At 39.1% G+C, this 15,379-nt stretch overlaps 1 protein-coding gene across 1 annotated transcript in view; it reads right to left on the bottom strand.

Moving 5' to 3' along the window:
• The window catches only part of LOC131931666 (hemicentin-1), a 109,500-nt gene that overhangs the window by 72,131 nt on the left and 21,990 nt on the right, over positions 1-15,379 (bottom strand). Inside the window, exons 3-4 of the mRNA XM_059288497.1 lie at positions 14,940-15,038; positions 12,378-12,598 (exon numbers count right to left, since the gene is read on the bottom strand). Of these exons, the coding sequence (XP_059144480.1) occupies positions 12,378-12,432 (55 nt within the window). The 5' untranslated portion in view covers positions 12,433-12,598; positions 14,940-15,038. The remainder of the gene's footprint in view (positions 1-12,377; positions 12,599-14,939; positions 15,039-15,379) is intronic.

The raw sequence follows: 15,379 nt of genomic DNA, 5'->3' as shown, positions 1-15,379 counted from the left end.
TTTTAATATCAGTGGATGTATATACATTCAAGACTGCAGTTTCTCATGTGAAACAAGTTGCAAGTTGTTCACAGGAACAGATTATTTTTTAAAGCGTTCCAATAAGATATACAAATAACCTCCATTGCAAGCCAAGCAAGTCCAAAGACGTAGAGGAGTGTATATGGTCGAAATTAGCCAGTACAGCGAGCTTCACGTGAGTACTGTGTACATATTCTACATTTACGCGAGGAACAAGTTGCGTTTTTACAGGACAGTAGAAGTTGTACATTTGCAGATGGGACAAGTCACTTGTCACAAGATTTACAAGAGTGTACATAGTCTACATTTGCACGTAGAATAAGTTCCTAGATTTAAATAAGTGTACATAGGCTACATTCGCACACGGAACAAGTTCCAAGATTTACATATGTGTATATAGTCTACATTCGCACGTGGGACAAGTCACTAGATTTACAATTACGTACATAGTCTACATTCGCACAAGTCCCACGATTTACAGGAGTGTATATAGTCTTCATTCGCACGTAAAACAAGTCCCAAGATTTACATTAGTGTACTTAGTCTACATTCGCACGTGGAATAAGTTCCAACATTTACATTAGTGTACATAATCTACATTCGCATGTGGAACAAGTCCCTAGATTTACAATAGTGTACATAATCTACATTCGCATGTGGAACAAGTACCAAAATGCACAGGAGTGTACATAGTCTACATTCGCACAAGTCCCAAAATGTATAGGAGTGTACATAGTCTACATTCGCACGTGGAATAGGTCTCGATCCTTACACCAGTAAACAAACAGTGCTCGACGCCCTCTCTCGGCCGTGTAAGCTGCTAGCCGGCTCGTGTTTGCTCGAGAAATATTTCCATTTTTTTTAGACAGGAGCATGTAGGGACATTTGATCCTTCAAAGTGAGTAAACTCAAAGGTACAGTGGGATGGGGGGGGGGGGGGGGGGGAGATGGTGAAGACTGGCGTGAATAAGGGGGGGGGGGGTGATGGCGTGGATGGGGGGCTGTTTATTTTGATCTCCGAGTATTTTGGAGTATCATCGTGCTCGTGTTTATAGGAAATCATCTTAGTTTAGTTGTGATAGCGAGGAATACTTGGAGGTGAATCGTAGATGTAGTAGCAATGGTTCTCAGAGGGACAATACGTGATAGGAATTGTGCTGTTGTAAGAAAGGTAGTTTTAGGGACGGCGTGGAGACCGCTAACCGTAAATCTCGAGTTCGAATCCGGGCGCAGGTCAGCAGACCGCCCCTGAGTTCACCCAGCTCTGATGGGTATCTAGCTTTGTTAGGAAAAGTTTGACTGGCCCACTATCCCTTTTAATACCGAGGTCATTGAAACAGATGAACTCTACTTCACTTGACCCATAGACTATCAGGTTTGAAGTGGGAACTTTACCTTACTTTTAGGAAACTTTATTTTTAGCGAAGGGAAAAGGAGATTTGTAAATGTTATCTAACTCGTGTTTGATCAATGACTAGATTCATTTAGAGATTGGCCATCGAGGTCTAAATCAATTGTATGACACTGAGGTTGATCAGTTTTATTGAGTACCTGACGTAGGGTCGTGTTGGCCATACAATATGTGTCTACGTAGACAGCAACTCTACATTACCTGCACGTCAAAAAAATGTCTTTTTATCTTTCCTTTTTCGTAAAAAATTGAAAATCGTTTCGATTAAATTTACAAACACAATCTTTATTTTTTGGTAGGGGAGGGGTGGGGGGGGGGTGGGGTGGAGTGGAATTAACACTTGGACATCAAATGGTCCTGCACACATTTGGATGGCTTCAAACAGAAAAAGGCTTCTTACAACAAGTTGGGAGGGGAGGTGTGTGTGTGGGGGGGGGGGGGGTGTGCTAATTTCAAATGGTTAAGTGGAGGTGGCAGACGTAATCTAGGGGTGTGGAAAGGGGTGGGTTAGGGGATGGATGAGGTCTTTCAGCAATCAATGAGTTAGATCCTTTTAACATATGCCTAAGTCAAGAAACATTTGAACTCAACTTTATCTGCCCAATAGATCACTAGGTCTAAAGAGGAATCTTTACTGACTTTTTTTTTAACTTACTAGATAAGATTTATTTGGAAGACAAGATTTCTAAGACCTACATACACACCCAATATACATACAACATACGTAGATTGTAAGGAAGACACCACACATACATAGATTTGTAAAGTAGATAAGTTTGATGAGACCCGCTAACATAACTTGTATAGCTTGTTAGAAACACAAGTTTGCTGGGGGTCACATACCACCAAACCGTGGAACAAGGGATTCTGGGAATACTTGCGTCACAAAGAGCTTCAGGACTTTGCGTCATTCAAAACCTAAGCTGGCATGCACGATACGCATGCGCGAACAATGGAACTCGGAATGTCGGGATTGTGTAGCTTACAGAGCATTAGTAGATTTGTTCATGTAAATCATACACTATTTACCTTGGCTGGGGTGGTGTTGCTTGTGGTAGGTAAACAGAAGGGATCGCTCACAACAGGTTCGCTGAAGGGTGGATCTAGTGCTTTTTGGATTCATTGGGTACTGTGGCTTGTGATTATTGTGGATGCGTAGTGTGGTTTAGTAAAGCTAAGTGGCACTAGTTCTACCTTTAAAACTCAAGGGGGGGGGGGGGTATAAAATTACAACCCCCCCCCCTGAACATTAAACACACATTTATTTATCCATAATAACTATAACCTATGTAAATGACAAGAGAATTGAAATTAAATTAAGTATGGTTGATATGTATTTTCAATTACTTTAAATTAAGTTTTAATAATTACTAAATAAAATACCTAGCTAAATATCTACAAAAAATATCTGCAAAATGTATAATAATCTATAAAGATTGTATTAGTGTATTAAACAAACAAATTAGAATAAGTTTTTCAGAATATTAATTTAAATCTAAATTGTGATTTTTCTTCTAAACATTACAACCCAGTTTGCTACAAAGTTCTCTTAAAGCATAAAAAAAATAATACAGCTACAAAAATATGTGTATTATCAGCAGCTTATTTGCCAAACAAATAATAGGTAGATAGCCTAGTATCTTTACAGTCTACATAGCAAAAATGTTTTTTTTTATCAAGAATTTCAAACAAACGAGTGGGGGAAAAAACGGGTTTATGTGATAAACTCTAAGATACATAAGAAAAAGTTAGAAGGTGAGAAATCATAAAAAAGAACACAATCCGATAACAATTTTTGTTTTTTTAAAATATGGAAGTCATAACGTGGATGCATTAGACGGGTGTAATCTCCCGTCCCGGTTGATTAGCCGTGTTGGAGATCTTTGGCAGAGAAATGAAAGCGGAGCAGCGGATCATGATGGAGGCTACAGGCGCTGAGGTTTGGATTGTCTGCAAAAGCTTGGCTTTGAAATTCGACGTTTGTGTGAAATGATGCGTTAAGCCGGGGGGTTGGAATTAGGACGGTGAGAACGGGGTAGGGGGAATTAGAGGATAAACAGAAGACAAGGTGCTTTGGAGTAGAAGGAGGGGGGGGGAAGGTTTTCAAGAGATGTGCCACCCACTCCAGGCCGTGTGTCGGTACCGTTTGGATTCTGGTGAGGCTGGGCTCACGTCTGCTAGAGATGCTGGCACCGGCAGGCGTAGCCACTCACACGGTGAAGGAAATGTGTGTGAATATTGAGGGGGGGGGGGGGGGGTTTAGGGGTGTCTGTGAGTAGAATGGAGAGTGGGGGTTGTTCAAACATTAAAAGAATTGCATGTCTTGTTGAAATTTAACAAGGCATCTCAACGTCAATTTGACAAGATATTTTTTTCTAATTTTAATTTTTTTTTGTTCTCTTTAACATTTGTTTTCTGATTTATAAAAAAAAAAATTACGAATTGAAAATTGAAAAAAAAAAAATCTCTTTTGAAATCTTTCATTCCCAGCCCCCGCCTAACTCACACATACACTAACATTAAACACTGATTCTACCCCCCACCCTCACAAACTTCTCCCCCCCCCCCCCCAGCTCACGTTATCTCGTCCGCCTGCCGTCTGCATCTCACCATCGCCTCCCCACAACACCAGAAGCCCCGGGCACGTCGAGAGTGTAACTGATGCCCTTTATGCCCTGACACCATCAGACGAGGTGCCCGTCAAACAACGGGAAACCCCGCAAGCACAGCCGCAGGGCATCAGCCAATCAATCAATGGTGGGGGGGGGGTTGGGGTGGGGGGGTTGAGGAAATGATTGTATCATCCAACACCAGTACTATGGCTGCAGAAGTACCAGAACAAATGGTATCACAACATATGTTATCACATGAAATGGTATAAAAACATAGAATTTCAACAAATTGTATCCGAACACTTGGTATCACAACACATAGTTTCACATTTAATGGTATCATAACAAATGGTATCGCAACAAATAGTACCACATCATCACAATATTGTTTCTAAACACCTCTGAATTGTAATACAACACAACAAAACAATCGCTTGACAAAAGTACATTAACTCTAAACCCTAAAATTGTATTGAGCCAAGCCTGAATATTTCAGCCAAGCCTGGCTCCCCAAATAGAGCATCATCGGAAACATAAACTCTACGCACACTGCAGTTACCATGGGGCTATTTATTCCGGTGACCGTAAAGATGCTCAAAAAAGGAAAATGCGCAGAAAAAAAAGAAATCCGCAAGGACAATATTGTTTTCTTAAATTGAGCATTTATAGACATTAACAAAGAGTGACTACGTGTAAAGTGAAGCATAATAAAACATATTTCAATGAAATAATTTTATTAGTACAATTCGTTTGTATTTCCGCATTTTCCCTTTTCATTACGCGCAGTTTTTCGTTGCGCAGTTTTCCGATTGCGCGTTTATTTCAGTACATTTCCAAAAGAGCACATGCCTTATCCACTCACATTGTTTTAAAATATTTACAATAGGCCTACACACACAGAGCTTTTCGAGAGGGTCGGAGAGCTTTGAGTAGTCCAATGTTATTGTTATAATAAACATTCAAACATAAACATATATATATATACTTACATTATGTAAATAGACACACATTATGTAAATAGACATACTTACATTATGTAAATAGAAGTAGGCATACACAATTAAACCAATGGTAACTCTGACCATTATAGGGAGCTCAGCATATGAAGGAATAGTGTGGTCAACACTATGCCCAGCCGCCTTTTTTTCCCTAACCTGAGTTAGGTACCCATCAGAGCTAGGTGGACTCAGGGACGTTCTATTGATTTGCATTTGGATTCGAACTCGAGACTCTCGGGTTAGCAGTCTAGTTATACACTTCTGAGCGTAGCTGACAAAGTCAGAACTAAAAGAAATTCACACATTCACTAACAAGTAAACTCAACTTTACTTGCCATGTAGACCGTCAGGTTTGAAAGGGAACTTTACATTTTACTAACAAATTATCAACAAATGACACAATAAATCGACTACCGGCTAAATCTCACAAACACACCTATACCCAGCACTAGTTCCAGAGTACAAAACATTTTTCTTTGAAACCTTTTTACTCACACCAGCCTCGCTGCCAGAACCGTCTCACTGTTTATAGGAATTTTAAAATCGCCCGAACATTTTCTTTCATCCCCGGGGCAGGTGCGACACTATAAAAACTCGTTAGTCTAAAGAAAAAGGAGGTAGGTCTAAACAATATTTAGTGTCGACAATTGAATTCGAATTTTAGGCTAATAAACTATGAAGATGTGGGATACGTGCGTGTGTGTCTGTGTAAATGTGTGTGAGTGGTAGGTGAGCCTCAAAATGAGCCTCAACTAAATTCTTTATTTTAAATAAAAACCAGTTAAAAACATCAACTTCAAAATTTTCACGTGCAAACAATACGATGCGGGAAATAGCGTGTGTAGGGACATGGGTGTGCGTGTGTCAAGGTGTATGTGTTAGTATGTGTGAGTGTGTGTGTTTGGTGGTTTGAAAGGGGTATGTGCACCCCCAACCAAACTAGATCGTTTAAATAAAAATCTAAACATTTTAGCATAAACAATTGAATTCAAATCTTCGGCTAGTAAACAATAAGCTGTAGGTTATGTAATTGTGTGTGTGGGGGGTGGGGGGTGTTATGTGTGTGTGTATGTGTATGTGCGTTTGTGAAAGCGTTTGTATGTTTATGTTTAAGATGATGTGAGGGGGTATCTGCGTAAAAAAAATCTAAACATTTTAGCGTAAACAATTAAATTCGAATCTTGGGCTAGTAAACAAAAGAGGCAGAGGAGTGAAGGTAAAACAAAAAGAACGTGTGTGTGGTGTGTGAGTGTATGTGAGGGTGTAGGGGGTGGGGGAGTAGGTGCGGCCCATGCCAGAGGGCGGATCCCACCGTCTGTTCCAGGCCCTCCGTCTGTCTTCAATGCACTTAGCCACTGTTTTTGTGCCAGATAAGTGACATTTAATTCAGATTAAAAAACCTGGCTAGCTTCAGGCAACGACGAAGGAGGGCGGCGAGTGATGCCTCCAAAAGTGGAACCGCCATTTTTTTTTTTTTTTTTTTTTTTTTTTTTTGTACTTCGATGAAAAGTATAAATAATGTTTTTTTTTTTTTTTTTATTGATGCAGGAAGGTAAGCATGAAGGGATAAAAAAATTAAAAAATCACAGTTAAAATTCGAAAGGTTTATTGTCGGCTTTGTTAAGTGTCCACTGAGATTTATACAAAATGAGTTTTCAATACTTCAGAAATTGGTACCATTTTTAAGAATACTCTCACCCCCCACCCTTGTTGACTTGAAACTTTCCTCACCCCCCCCCCCACCCTTGTTAACTTGAAACTTTCCTCACCCCCAAGTCTTTGTTCTGCTGGTATAGATTTTTCTCCCCCGTTCCCAAATCGCGTTTGCTCAGACGGTGGAGGGGAATTCCCCCGATTAGTGGCTACACTAATTAAGACATGGACGGACACGCACTCACGCACAAACTCACCAACTACTTCAGACCACAGGCGTTAACAAGGGGGGGGGGGGTGGAATTGTGAAAACTTCAGTTTCAAAGTTTCGTTTAACCTTTTATTTTTGGCAACATGGTTTATGAAATTAAAATAAAAAAAGAATACACTTTTAATAGCAAGTTATCAAATTTAGTGAATGGAGTCTAAAATAGACGGGTCCAGAGTTTCTTCCAGGCATCTCATCGGGGGGAGCTCTGCCCCTCCCCCCTTCCCCGAACGAAATGAAATTTATATAGAAAATATATACTTTTACCAGTGTCCGCCCACCACCCCCCCCCCCCCCGAAAATATCAAGTACCCCCCCCCCCCCCACCCACAGAGAATAAAGTCTGGAAGAAACACTGGACGGGTCGTGTGACAATGGAATCGCATTAAATATTGATTGACAGCCTATTGAGGTGAAAAATAAAATGTAACTTCTGATGGGTGCTCGACTCGACTAGTTGGGGATGGTGAAGGCAGTCGGGTATGAAGATGGTCACGTGATTTCCGGCAAAATGTACGCTACTTAAGTAAGTCCAAATGGATACCAAAATGTACATTATTTAATTCCAGTTCAAAATGTGGACTACACTAAAATTGTACACTACTTAACAACATGTTTAAGTGCAAAATAATACCAAAACGTACTCGACAATTCAGTCTACACGGTGAGCTCAACTTCACAATTTTATTTTATGAATAATTTTTTCTTCTACTTTTCCTATAGAAAATCCAGGAAGTAGTCTAAAATGACTGTTGAAAGCGTAGCAATAGCTTCGGGGCTTATATGGGCCCAAAATCAAATCGCCAAAAAAAAAAAATGTCTTCCAAAAAAAGACGCCCCCAAAAAAAAAAGAATGTAGAAGAGATTTAGCTGCTGCCCTTTGCTCCTCATGGGCTTCAAGAATCAGTCAAAGTAAGTAAGGTTCTTGACACACAAAAAACAGTTTGTTTACAAAACGAAAAAATGATATTCGGAAACAATAGGGTTGGTAAGTAGGTCACCAACCAGTTCTACGGCTCAATAAAACCTGCATGAGCCATAGAACTGGTTGGTGACCTACTTACCAGCCCTATTGCGGGTCGCGCAGATTACCACTCGACTAGTATATTATAGACATTACAAAATAGTATACATTCGAGGATATGTAAACGTTTGAATTTGTATGTTTATGAGTAGATAATTAGTAGATAATTGATAATTGAAAACTCGTTACAAGTAAACAACGTTTTTGTGTTGTATTTCAATAGCTTTGTAACAGTGCTACAATGCGTTTGGTTTTATGGAATGGTGGGGTGGGGGTGACAGATGGGCATTAGAGGAGGAGTATCGTCCAAGAGAGGGGGAGCAGGAGGTGTTTGATGGTGACCGGGGGTGAGTGGAGGTGGGGAGGCGTGGTGGAGCCTCTATTAGTAGAAATCCCCGCGAGTCATCTAAAGCGAGGTCTAAAAGACTATTTTGTTCCTCTTGAATTAGCCCGGGCCGTTCATAGAACTAACTGGCAGAGGTCCCATGATGCTCATTAGATTCTCATTACAGGGGCGCTGACCTTAAGTATTGTCTCTGAAGAGGTTTTTTTAACCTCGGGCCGACACTGACTCCGATATAGTGATATGAGATTTTGGTACTTGCATGATAGCCGGCAGGGCAATTCAGTTAGTCATGGGCGGTTTCTGTGTCTGTTGGTATTGATTTCAAGGGGTATGGTTATATTCGGGTTAGATTTAGGCTTAAGGTCAGGGATAGAGTTAAGATTCAGGGTTTGGTTTTAAAGGGTATGGTTAGAATTCGGGTTAGATTTATGCTTAAGGTCAGTGCTAGAATTAAGATTCAGGGTTTGGTTTTAAAGGGTATGGTTAGAATTCGGGTTAGATTTTGGCTTAAGGTCAGTGTTAAAATTAAGATTCAGGGTTTGGTCTTAAAGGGTATGGTTAGAATTCGGGTTAGATTTAGGCTTAAGGTCAGTGCTAGAATTAAGATTCAGGGTTGGTTTAAGAGGCAGGGAAGGGATAGTCGTAAGGGTTAGCTTTAATACGCTCGGATACATATCTTAGTGGTACTGATAATTAATTTGACAAGATGGCCTATCCAATTTAATTAGTAAAGTTCCCTTTCAAACCTGACGGTCTATGGGGCAAGTGAAGTATAGTGGTCAGCAGTATGCCCAGCCGCCTTTACCTACCAATATGGCTGTGTGGACTCAGGGACGGTCTACTGACTTGAAACCGGATTCGAACTCCGTCCAATTTAATAAACTAATATTTAATTATTTCATTATCAAGTCTAATTCTGGAGTCAAAGATTGCTCAAAAGTATCTGAGTTGATCAAAACTGGTGTTGAAAAACTAAAGTTTGAATAAGGATGCAGTAAGTGGTGGAAAATCGTGGGCACTAAACTACATATTCCACCAATGTCGCAAAGACGTTAAGAAAATTTACACATAAGTACTAAATTGTATAACTTTTCAAAGTTTATAAAATAATTAATAAAAAACCTCAACAACAAAGTTTCACGTATACATGAAATATGAGGTGGGTCTGGGGTGGATGTGGGGGTGGGGGTGGGGTTGAAATCTCCATTTCCTACAACAAAGGTCAAACCTCTTTCTAGCCTGACTACGACCGTTATGTGAGGGCAGCTGAAGGAACTCTTGTAGCTCCAGGCTATGCTAGAACTATGGGAGACCTCATCTCACAAATATGGCTGACCTCGCTCCCAGCATGCACATGTTGCCGGTAATGACTTTTTGTGCCCGGGGTTTGTGAATTTGATTTAAATTTTGGCCAGAGAATTGTGGGAGAATAAAGCAGTGTATTGATGGGCAGGGGGTCAAATAGTGGCATTTTGGTGTAGATTTAGGACGTAAAGTTGTGTACTTTTTGGATTGAGAATTAAGTTGTGTACGTTTTTAGTGTATACGAGCCGACCCGCGGCGTATCTAACGCCGCTATTTAGTTGTTTTATTGTCTACTTTTCAGTAATTCATAATTTGTGAATTCGACAGTACCAATGCTGCCACTTAATATATTTGCTTTTAAAACACTATCAGTAGCTCGTTAAGGACGATACCCCCCTCCTTTCCCCAACCCACACCCCACCCTCGTGAAAAACAGCCTCCTCTTAGTTATCTCCCCTAAGTTTAAAATTGTTTCAAACTTAATTATCTGCCCCTAGTAACCGTCACTAAACCCGGCTCTACGAATGTAAACATTTAGCGTGAACCACAGCTCACCAGACCATGTAGGGGTGGGGTGGTAGGGGGCGCGCTTCCAGCTCGTTTTCTAGCGTCTCCCAGAAGAGAATTATATATATATATATATATAGATAGATAGATTGGCACTGAGATATTTTTAGTGTAGGCTATATTAATTTGTACATTTTGGGCCAAAGGTTAAGTAGAGTACATTTTGGACTGAGAGTTAAGTAGTCTACAATTTGGATAGATATTAAAGAAGTGTACATTTTTGATAGATAGTAGTGTACATGTTTTGACAGTTGTGGGGTTTACTTTGTAGTTTAGACTAAGTTTTGGTCGCCGAAGTCATAGTTACGCTTATTTTTACATACGATTGACGACTGATGATATTTTGAATACTCTGATCACTTTTATATTACACGAGCCGACCCGCTGCGTATCATACGCCGCTATTTAGTTGTTTTTTTTTCTACTTTTCAGTAATTTATAATTTGTGAATTCGACAGTACCAATGCTGCCACTGAAAATATTTGCTTTAAAAACACTAAACCCCCCCCCCCCCCCCCCCCCCCCCCCCCCCCCCCCCCCACGTGAAAGCAGCCTCATCTTAGTTACCTCCTCTAAGTTTAAAATCGTTTCAAACTAAATTATCTGCCCCTAATAGTCGTCACCAAACCCGTCTCTATGATTGTAAAATGTAAACAGCGTGAACCACAGCTCACCAGACCATGTGAGGTGGTGGGGGGTGGGGGTTGGTAGCGATAGAGAGGAAGAGAGGGGACTGTAAGGCGCGCTTGCCAGCTTGTTTTCTAACGGCTCCCAGAAGAGAATTAATATATATAGATAGATTAGGCCAGTAGTTCTCAGTTAGGGGTCATCCATTTATGACGTCCACACGCGGGTGGGTGGGTGGGGGGTCCGAAAAAAACTGACTTTTGTGGACGCATATGGACTTTTATAGGGAAAAAAGTGGATTTTTTTGTGTGTGTGTGTGTGGGGGGGGGGGGGGGGGGGGGGTCCGGTCCCAAAATCCAAAAAAATTGTGGACGTCATAAATGGATGACCCCTTAAGATAAAAATCTATGAAGTATTTCAGGATTAATGCTAATTGTTCAAATTTTTAAACTAAAGTTAATAAATTAAAATTTTGGCTAGCACCCCAAGATTGTATAAATTGTTTGGCCAGCAGTTTGAAATTTCAAAATTAAGTGTTCAAATAAGTTACAGTTTAACCGACTTCAGACAGAACGACAGAGGCTTAAACGGGATGGCTTAACCCGAAAAAAAAACGATCTTTCAAAACATTAATGAAAGCTGAGAGGCGTATAGCAAATTTATTAGTGAGTAAAATGTCTACCATAAAGGGGGGCGGGTAAAAAATTATGTGTGGGGGGGGAGGGGTGGGGGGGGGGGGGTAGAGCAAGGGAAGACAACCCGTCAGCCAGTGCAGCGTAAACCACGTCAGAACATTTTAATATTCCGCGTCCGTCTCAGATGTGGAGACTGAAGACAAGGGGAGGGAAGCGAGGCTTGCTTACCAAGGGAGGGAAGCGGTGCTTGCTTACAAAGGGAGGGAAGCGAGGCTTGCTTACCAAGGGAGGGAAGCGGTGCTTGCCTGCCTGCACGGGAATGGAAGAAAACCATTCCTAAGGTTTAAAATATCGCCGACAGCTGAATTGGGAAGTCGTAAAATATCCTTGTGAAAATCGTTATGGCAGGGTTTGACAGCTTTCTTTTCTAATAGATAAGACAAGTGAGTTATTGCCCCTTTTCAAACGCGAGTTATACTCCCTTGCGTGTTTTTCATACTAATGACCGTTTCCGGTTTAGAGAAGAAAAAAACAACTGAACTCCTATATAGATGGTATATTGAAAACGTTGAAATATCCACTTTTGGTTGGGAAAACTTAATTAGATGTGTCTTTCCAGAACGCTTTTATTTCTGATATTTAACATGTTTGGGGATATAGATTACTTAAAATCAACCTGGAAATGTTTTTATACACGCATAGGATAATCGAAAAAAAAAATGATAAAAAGCTATTACTAAGGGAAGTAAAATAAAAATAAAATGGTGGACAATTAAATTAAAGCTTGCATACAATTTGTAATCATAAAAACAAATAAATGAAGATTTAATAATTAACCACATCGTCGTGAATTTTCAAAAAAAATAAATACTTTGGAGCACCATACTTAGGTAGAATTTATTGTACTCACCTGATATTAGAACAAGTACCCCAACGGCTTGCCATAACGACGACATATATCCCATGATCCAACATGTATAATCCTATAAATGAATCCAACTTCTAATGGGGTAATCCAAACTAGTTCGAATGTTGTAAATTATGTTCACAAAGTATCTACAGATGAAACCAAACAGAGGCAAACAAGTTTTGGTGAAGATATGGAAGGCTCGTCAGTCATATTTGTTATTTCTGTGGGAGAAAAAGTATTGTTTATGACTTTTCAAATAGTTAAATATGTATACGAATGCGTATGTGTATGCAGGGCGAACTATAAGGCGAACTAGGCGGTCGCCTAGGGCGCCATTTTTAGGGGGGGGGAGGGGCGAAAAAGGTTTAATCTCTATTATCAAAAGGTACCTAATAATTAATCATTTTTATAAAGGAGTAGCGATCTATTTCAGCACCCAGGACGAACTATCAATTCTGCAACCCCACGATAACATTAGGTCTAAACAGGCCTTTATTTATTCGCGATGGTGAAAATGCAACCCCACTTCCCTAATTAGGAAAGGTCGGGGCGCTTTTTACAAGTCACTTTGCCTTTTTAATTTGGTGTCACATAATTGATGTATAAAACGATTAAATAAGTTCGTAATTTAAATTTCGAACATTTTAATAGTCTCGTTTTCTCTGACTTTGAATTAGAATCTCTCCTGGTGTATACAGTTTTGTAATGACGGGGTGTTCAAAGTATTGTACTTGTTTGGTAAATTTTGATGGATCGTTTAGATTTGGGAGTAACGGCTGAAAGCTTTTGCTGACAGGGTTTGTAAAGTATCTAAAGTGTCGTATTTTTTATTTGGCTGTTGTGTAGTTGAAGGTCTAGTGGAATCTGATTGGTAGTAAAGAAATGAGAATGCAGGTGATGAACTATGGAGTTCGGGAGTATTGATTCTTGTGGTATTAGGGTATCGAATTATATTGACTGTTAAAGTGTAGTGGCAGGTCCAGTGAAATCGTTGTTGAGTACCGTTTGTAGAGCTATGTGAAGTTAAACGAGTTGGTGTCGTAGCTCTGAAGCATCGAGTCTAATTTAGTTATGTTTAGGTATCGAAGTTTGATATGTGTTGTGAATGTAGAAGAGTATATCGAGTAGTCGAGTTTATCGTAAGATTATTTCAATTCAGTACGGATCACACTACAAAGAAGGGTAGGCGTTCTCTAGTTGACAAAAATCTTTAGTTCTTTAGGAATCTATATTACCACTCTTAAAGTATTAACATGTATTAAATAGGATGGAATTTATAACTAACAGTAAACTTTGTTTTTTTCCAATTTAATTTTTAAAATTTTTTATCAATAATTCTAGGAATGTCTAAAACAGTTACCCGTGTTTGATTTTTTGAAAGATATCCCTATATTTAGGGGATCCAAAATTTCCTATAACCATTTAAGTAAGCGCTACGATTACATGTATGTCATCAAAATTGAATAGAAGTATATTATAATAAAGCTACCGTTTTTAGATTCTCAAACAAAACCTACAGCTAAGTACGCAATAGGTAAAATATATTGTTTTCACAAGGTTACATAGTTGATATAAATGATTTGTGACTTAATGAAACTTAGAATGTTTTATTGTGTTTTTTAAACATGTCTTAGTTACGCTTGGTTAATTTAGCAAGTATTGTGAAAAGTTATTTCCCTTGAATAAAATTTAGTTATTTAGATTTTCAAATAGGAGATAATTCGTTACTTAACTTTACATTCTGACCTTAGGTTGGCCGCTTAAATATAAATACAACTTCAACTTATTATTTGCTACTGTAAAAATTATATAGAGCTTAAGTTCTAAACAAAATAGAATGATAGTTTTTTTTAGTATTATTAAGTTGAAAAACAATCAGTAGCCGTTGTAGATTGCAATACTTAATGTTAGTAGACATACAGTCTTAGTCGAAAATTAAACATCTAATTAATTGTTTTTTTCATATTTTTTACCCTCTCCCAAAGGATTCATATATAAAAATTTTAGGCTGGAATCTATAACATGTATAACCTTTTATTTTTTCCAAAACAAAAAAAAATCGTCACATAATCACACAGTATAGACATTTTACAATTATAACTAAAGACAGTCAAGCTTAAACCAGGTAATTTCCGTTTGGAACTCACCTAGGGAGGACTTCTTGGAGCCCAACAATACAAGAACTTTTTTTTCAGTGGTTTGTTTTCCAGACTGTTATCCCCCAGGGAGGGGGGGGGGGGCGGAAGCACTTTAAGGGGGAAGGGGGCTATGTCTTAAAGAACAATGTAGACTCGTGGAGTTAGCAACAATTTCAATAAAATATGATTACGATTGCAAACTGGAATTGAAGGAATTACTACAAACTTTTGAGTAAGTGCTTGGACTATATTCTGTACCTTTGTCTACCTTTGACGTTGAAATATCCCTTTCTGCTTATATTGCTAACACATATCTTCATGCTCATCCCTGATTCATATTTCCAAATCTTGTCTGCATATCCCAACACGCATCAATCACTAACACATCAGACATACAACACATAACCACCAACCACCCACTCACCTGTGTCAACTGAATCCGTTAACCCATACTACAGGGAGCCTACTGCAAAAGATTTCAAATAAAAAGGTTCCGCTCAGGATTGCGTCATCAACACCTAATCTGTAAAGACAATGATAAAGGTCAACAAGAGGTCATTAAAAGGTCAAGGCTAGGTGCATCTGTTCCTTCCGTTATTAAAATAAATTGGCAGCAAAAAAAATTAAATTTGTTTAGGTGACATAAATCGGGTTTAAAATTAGTTAACTTTTTATTTGGAGTTCTTTTTTTTAATAGTAATGTTGAAGGGATTTACTCCAAGTATTACGTCATTACGTAGTATACGCCATATACTCCGATTTCAGTCAATTTTTTTTTCTGGCTTTGCTTCCCACAGCCTTTGTTCAACCAAGAACTAACTAAGAAAGGCAACAATTTTTTGATTTTGGAGTTTTCTCTCAAAA

The sequence above is a fragment of the Physella acuta genome, unplaced genomic scaffold, assembly GCF_028476545.2.
Source record: "Physella acuta isolate Inbredline_101_S28 unplaced genomic scaffold, ASM2847654v3 ptg002002l, whole genome shotgun sequence".
In the NCBI taxonomy this organism is placed as follows: domain Eukaryota; kingdom Metazoa; phylum Mollusca; class Gastropoda; family Physidae; genus Physella; species Physella acuta.
Note: the sequence above shows the minus strand (reverse complement) of the source record. Positions and strands in the feature narration are given on the sequence as shown.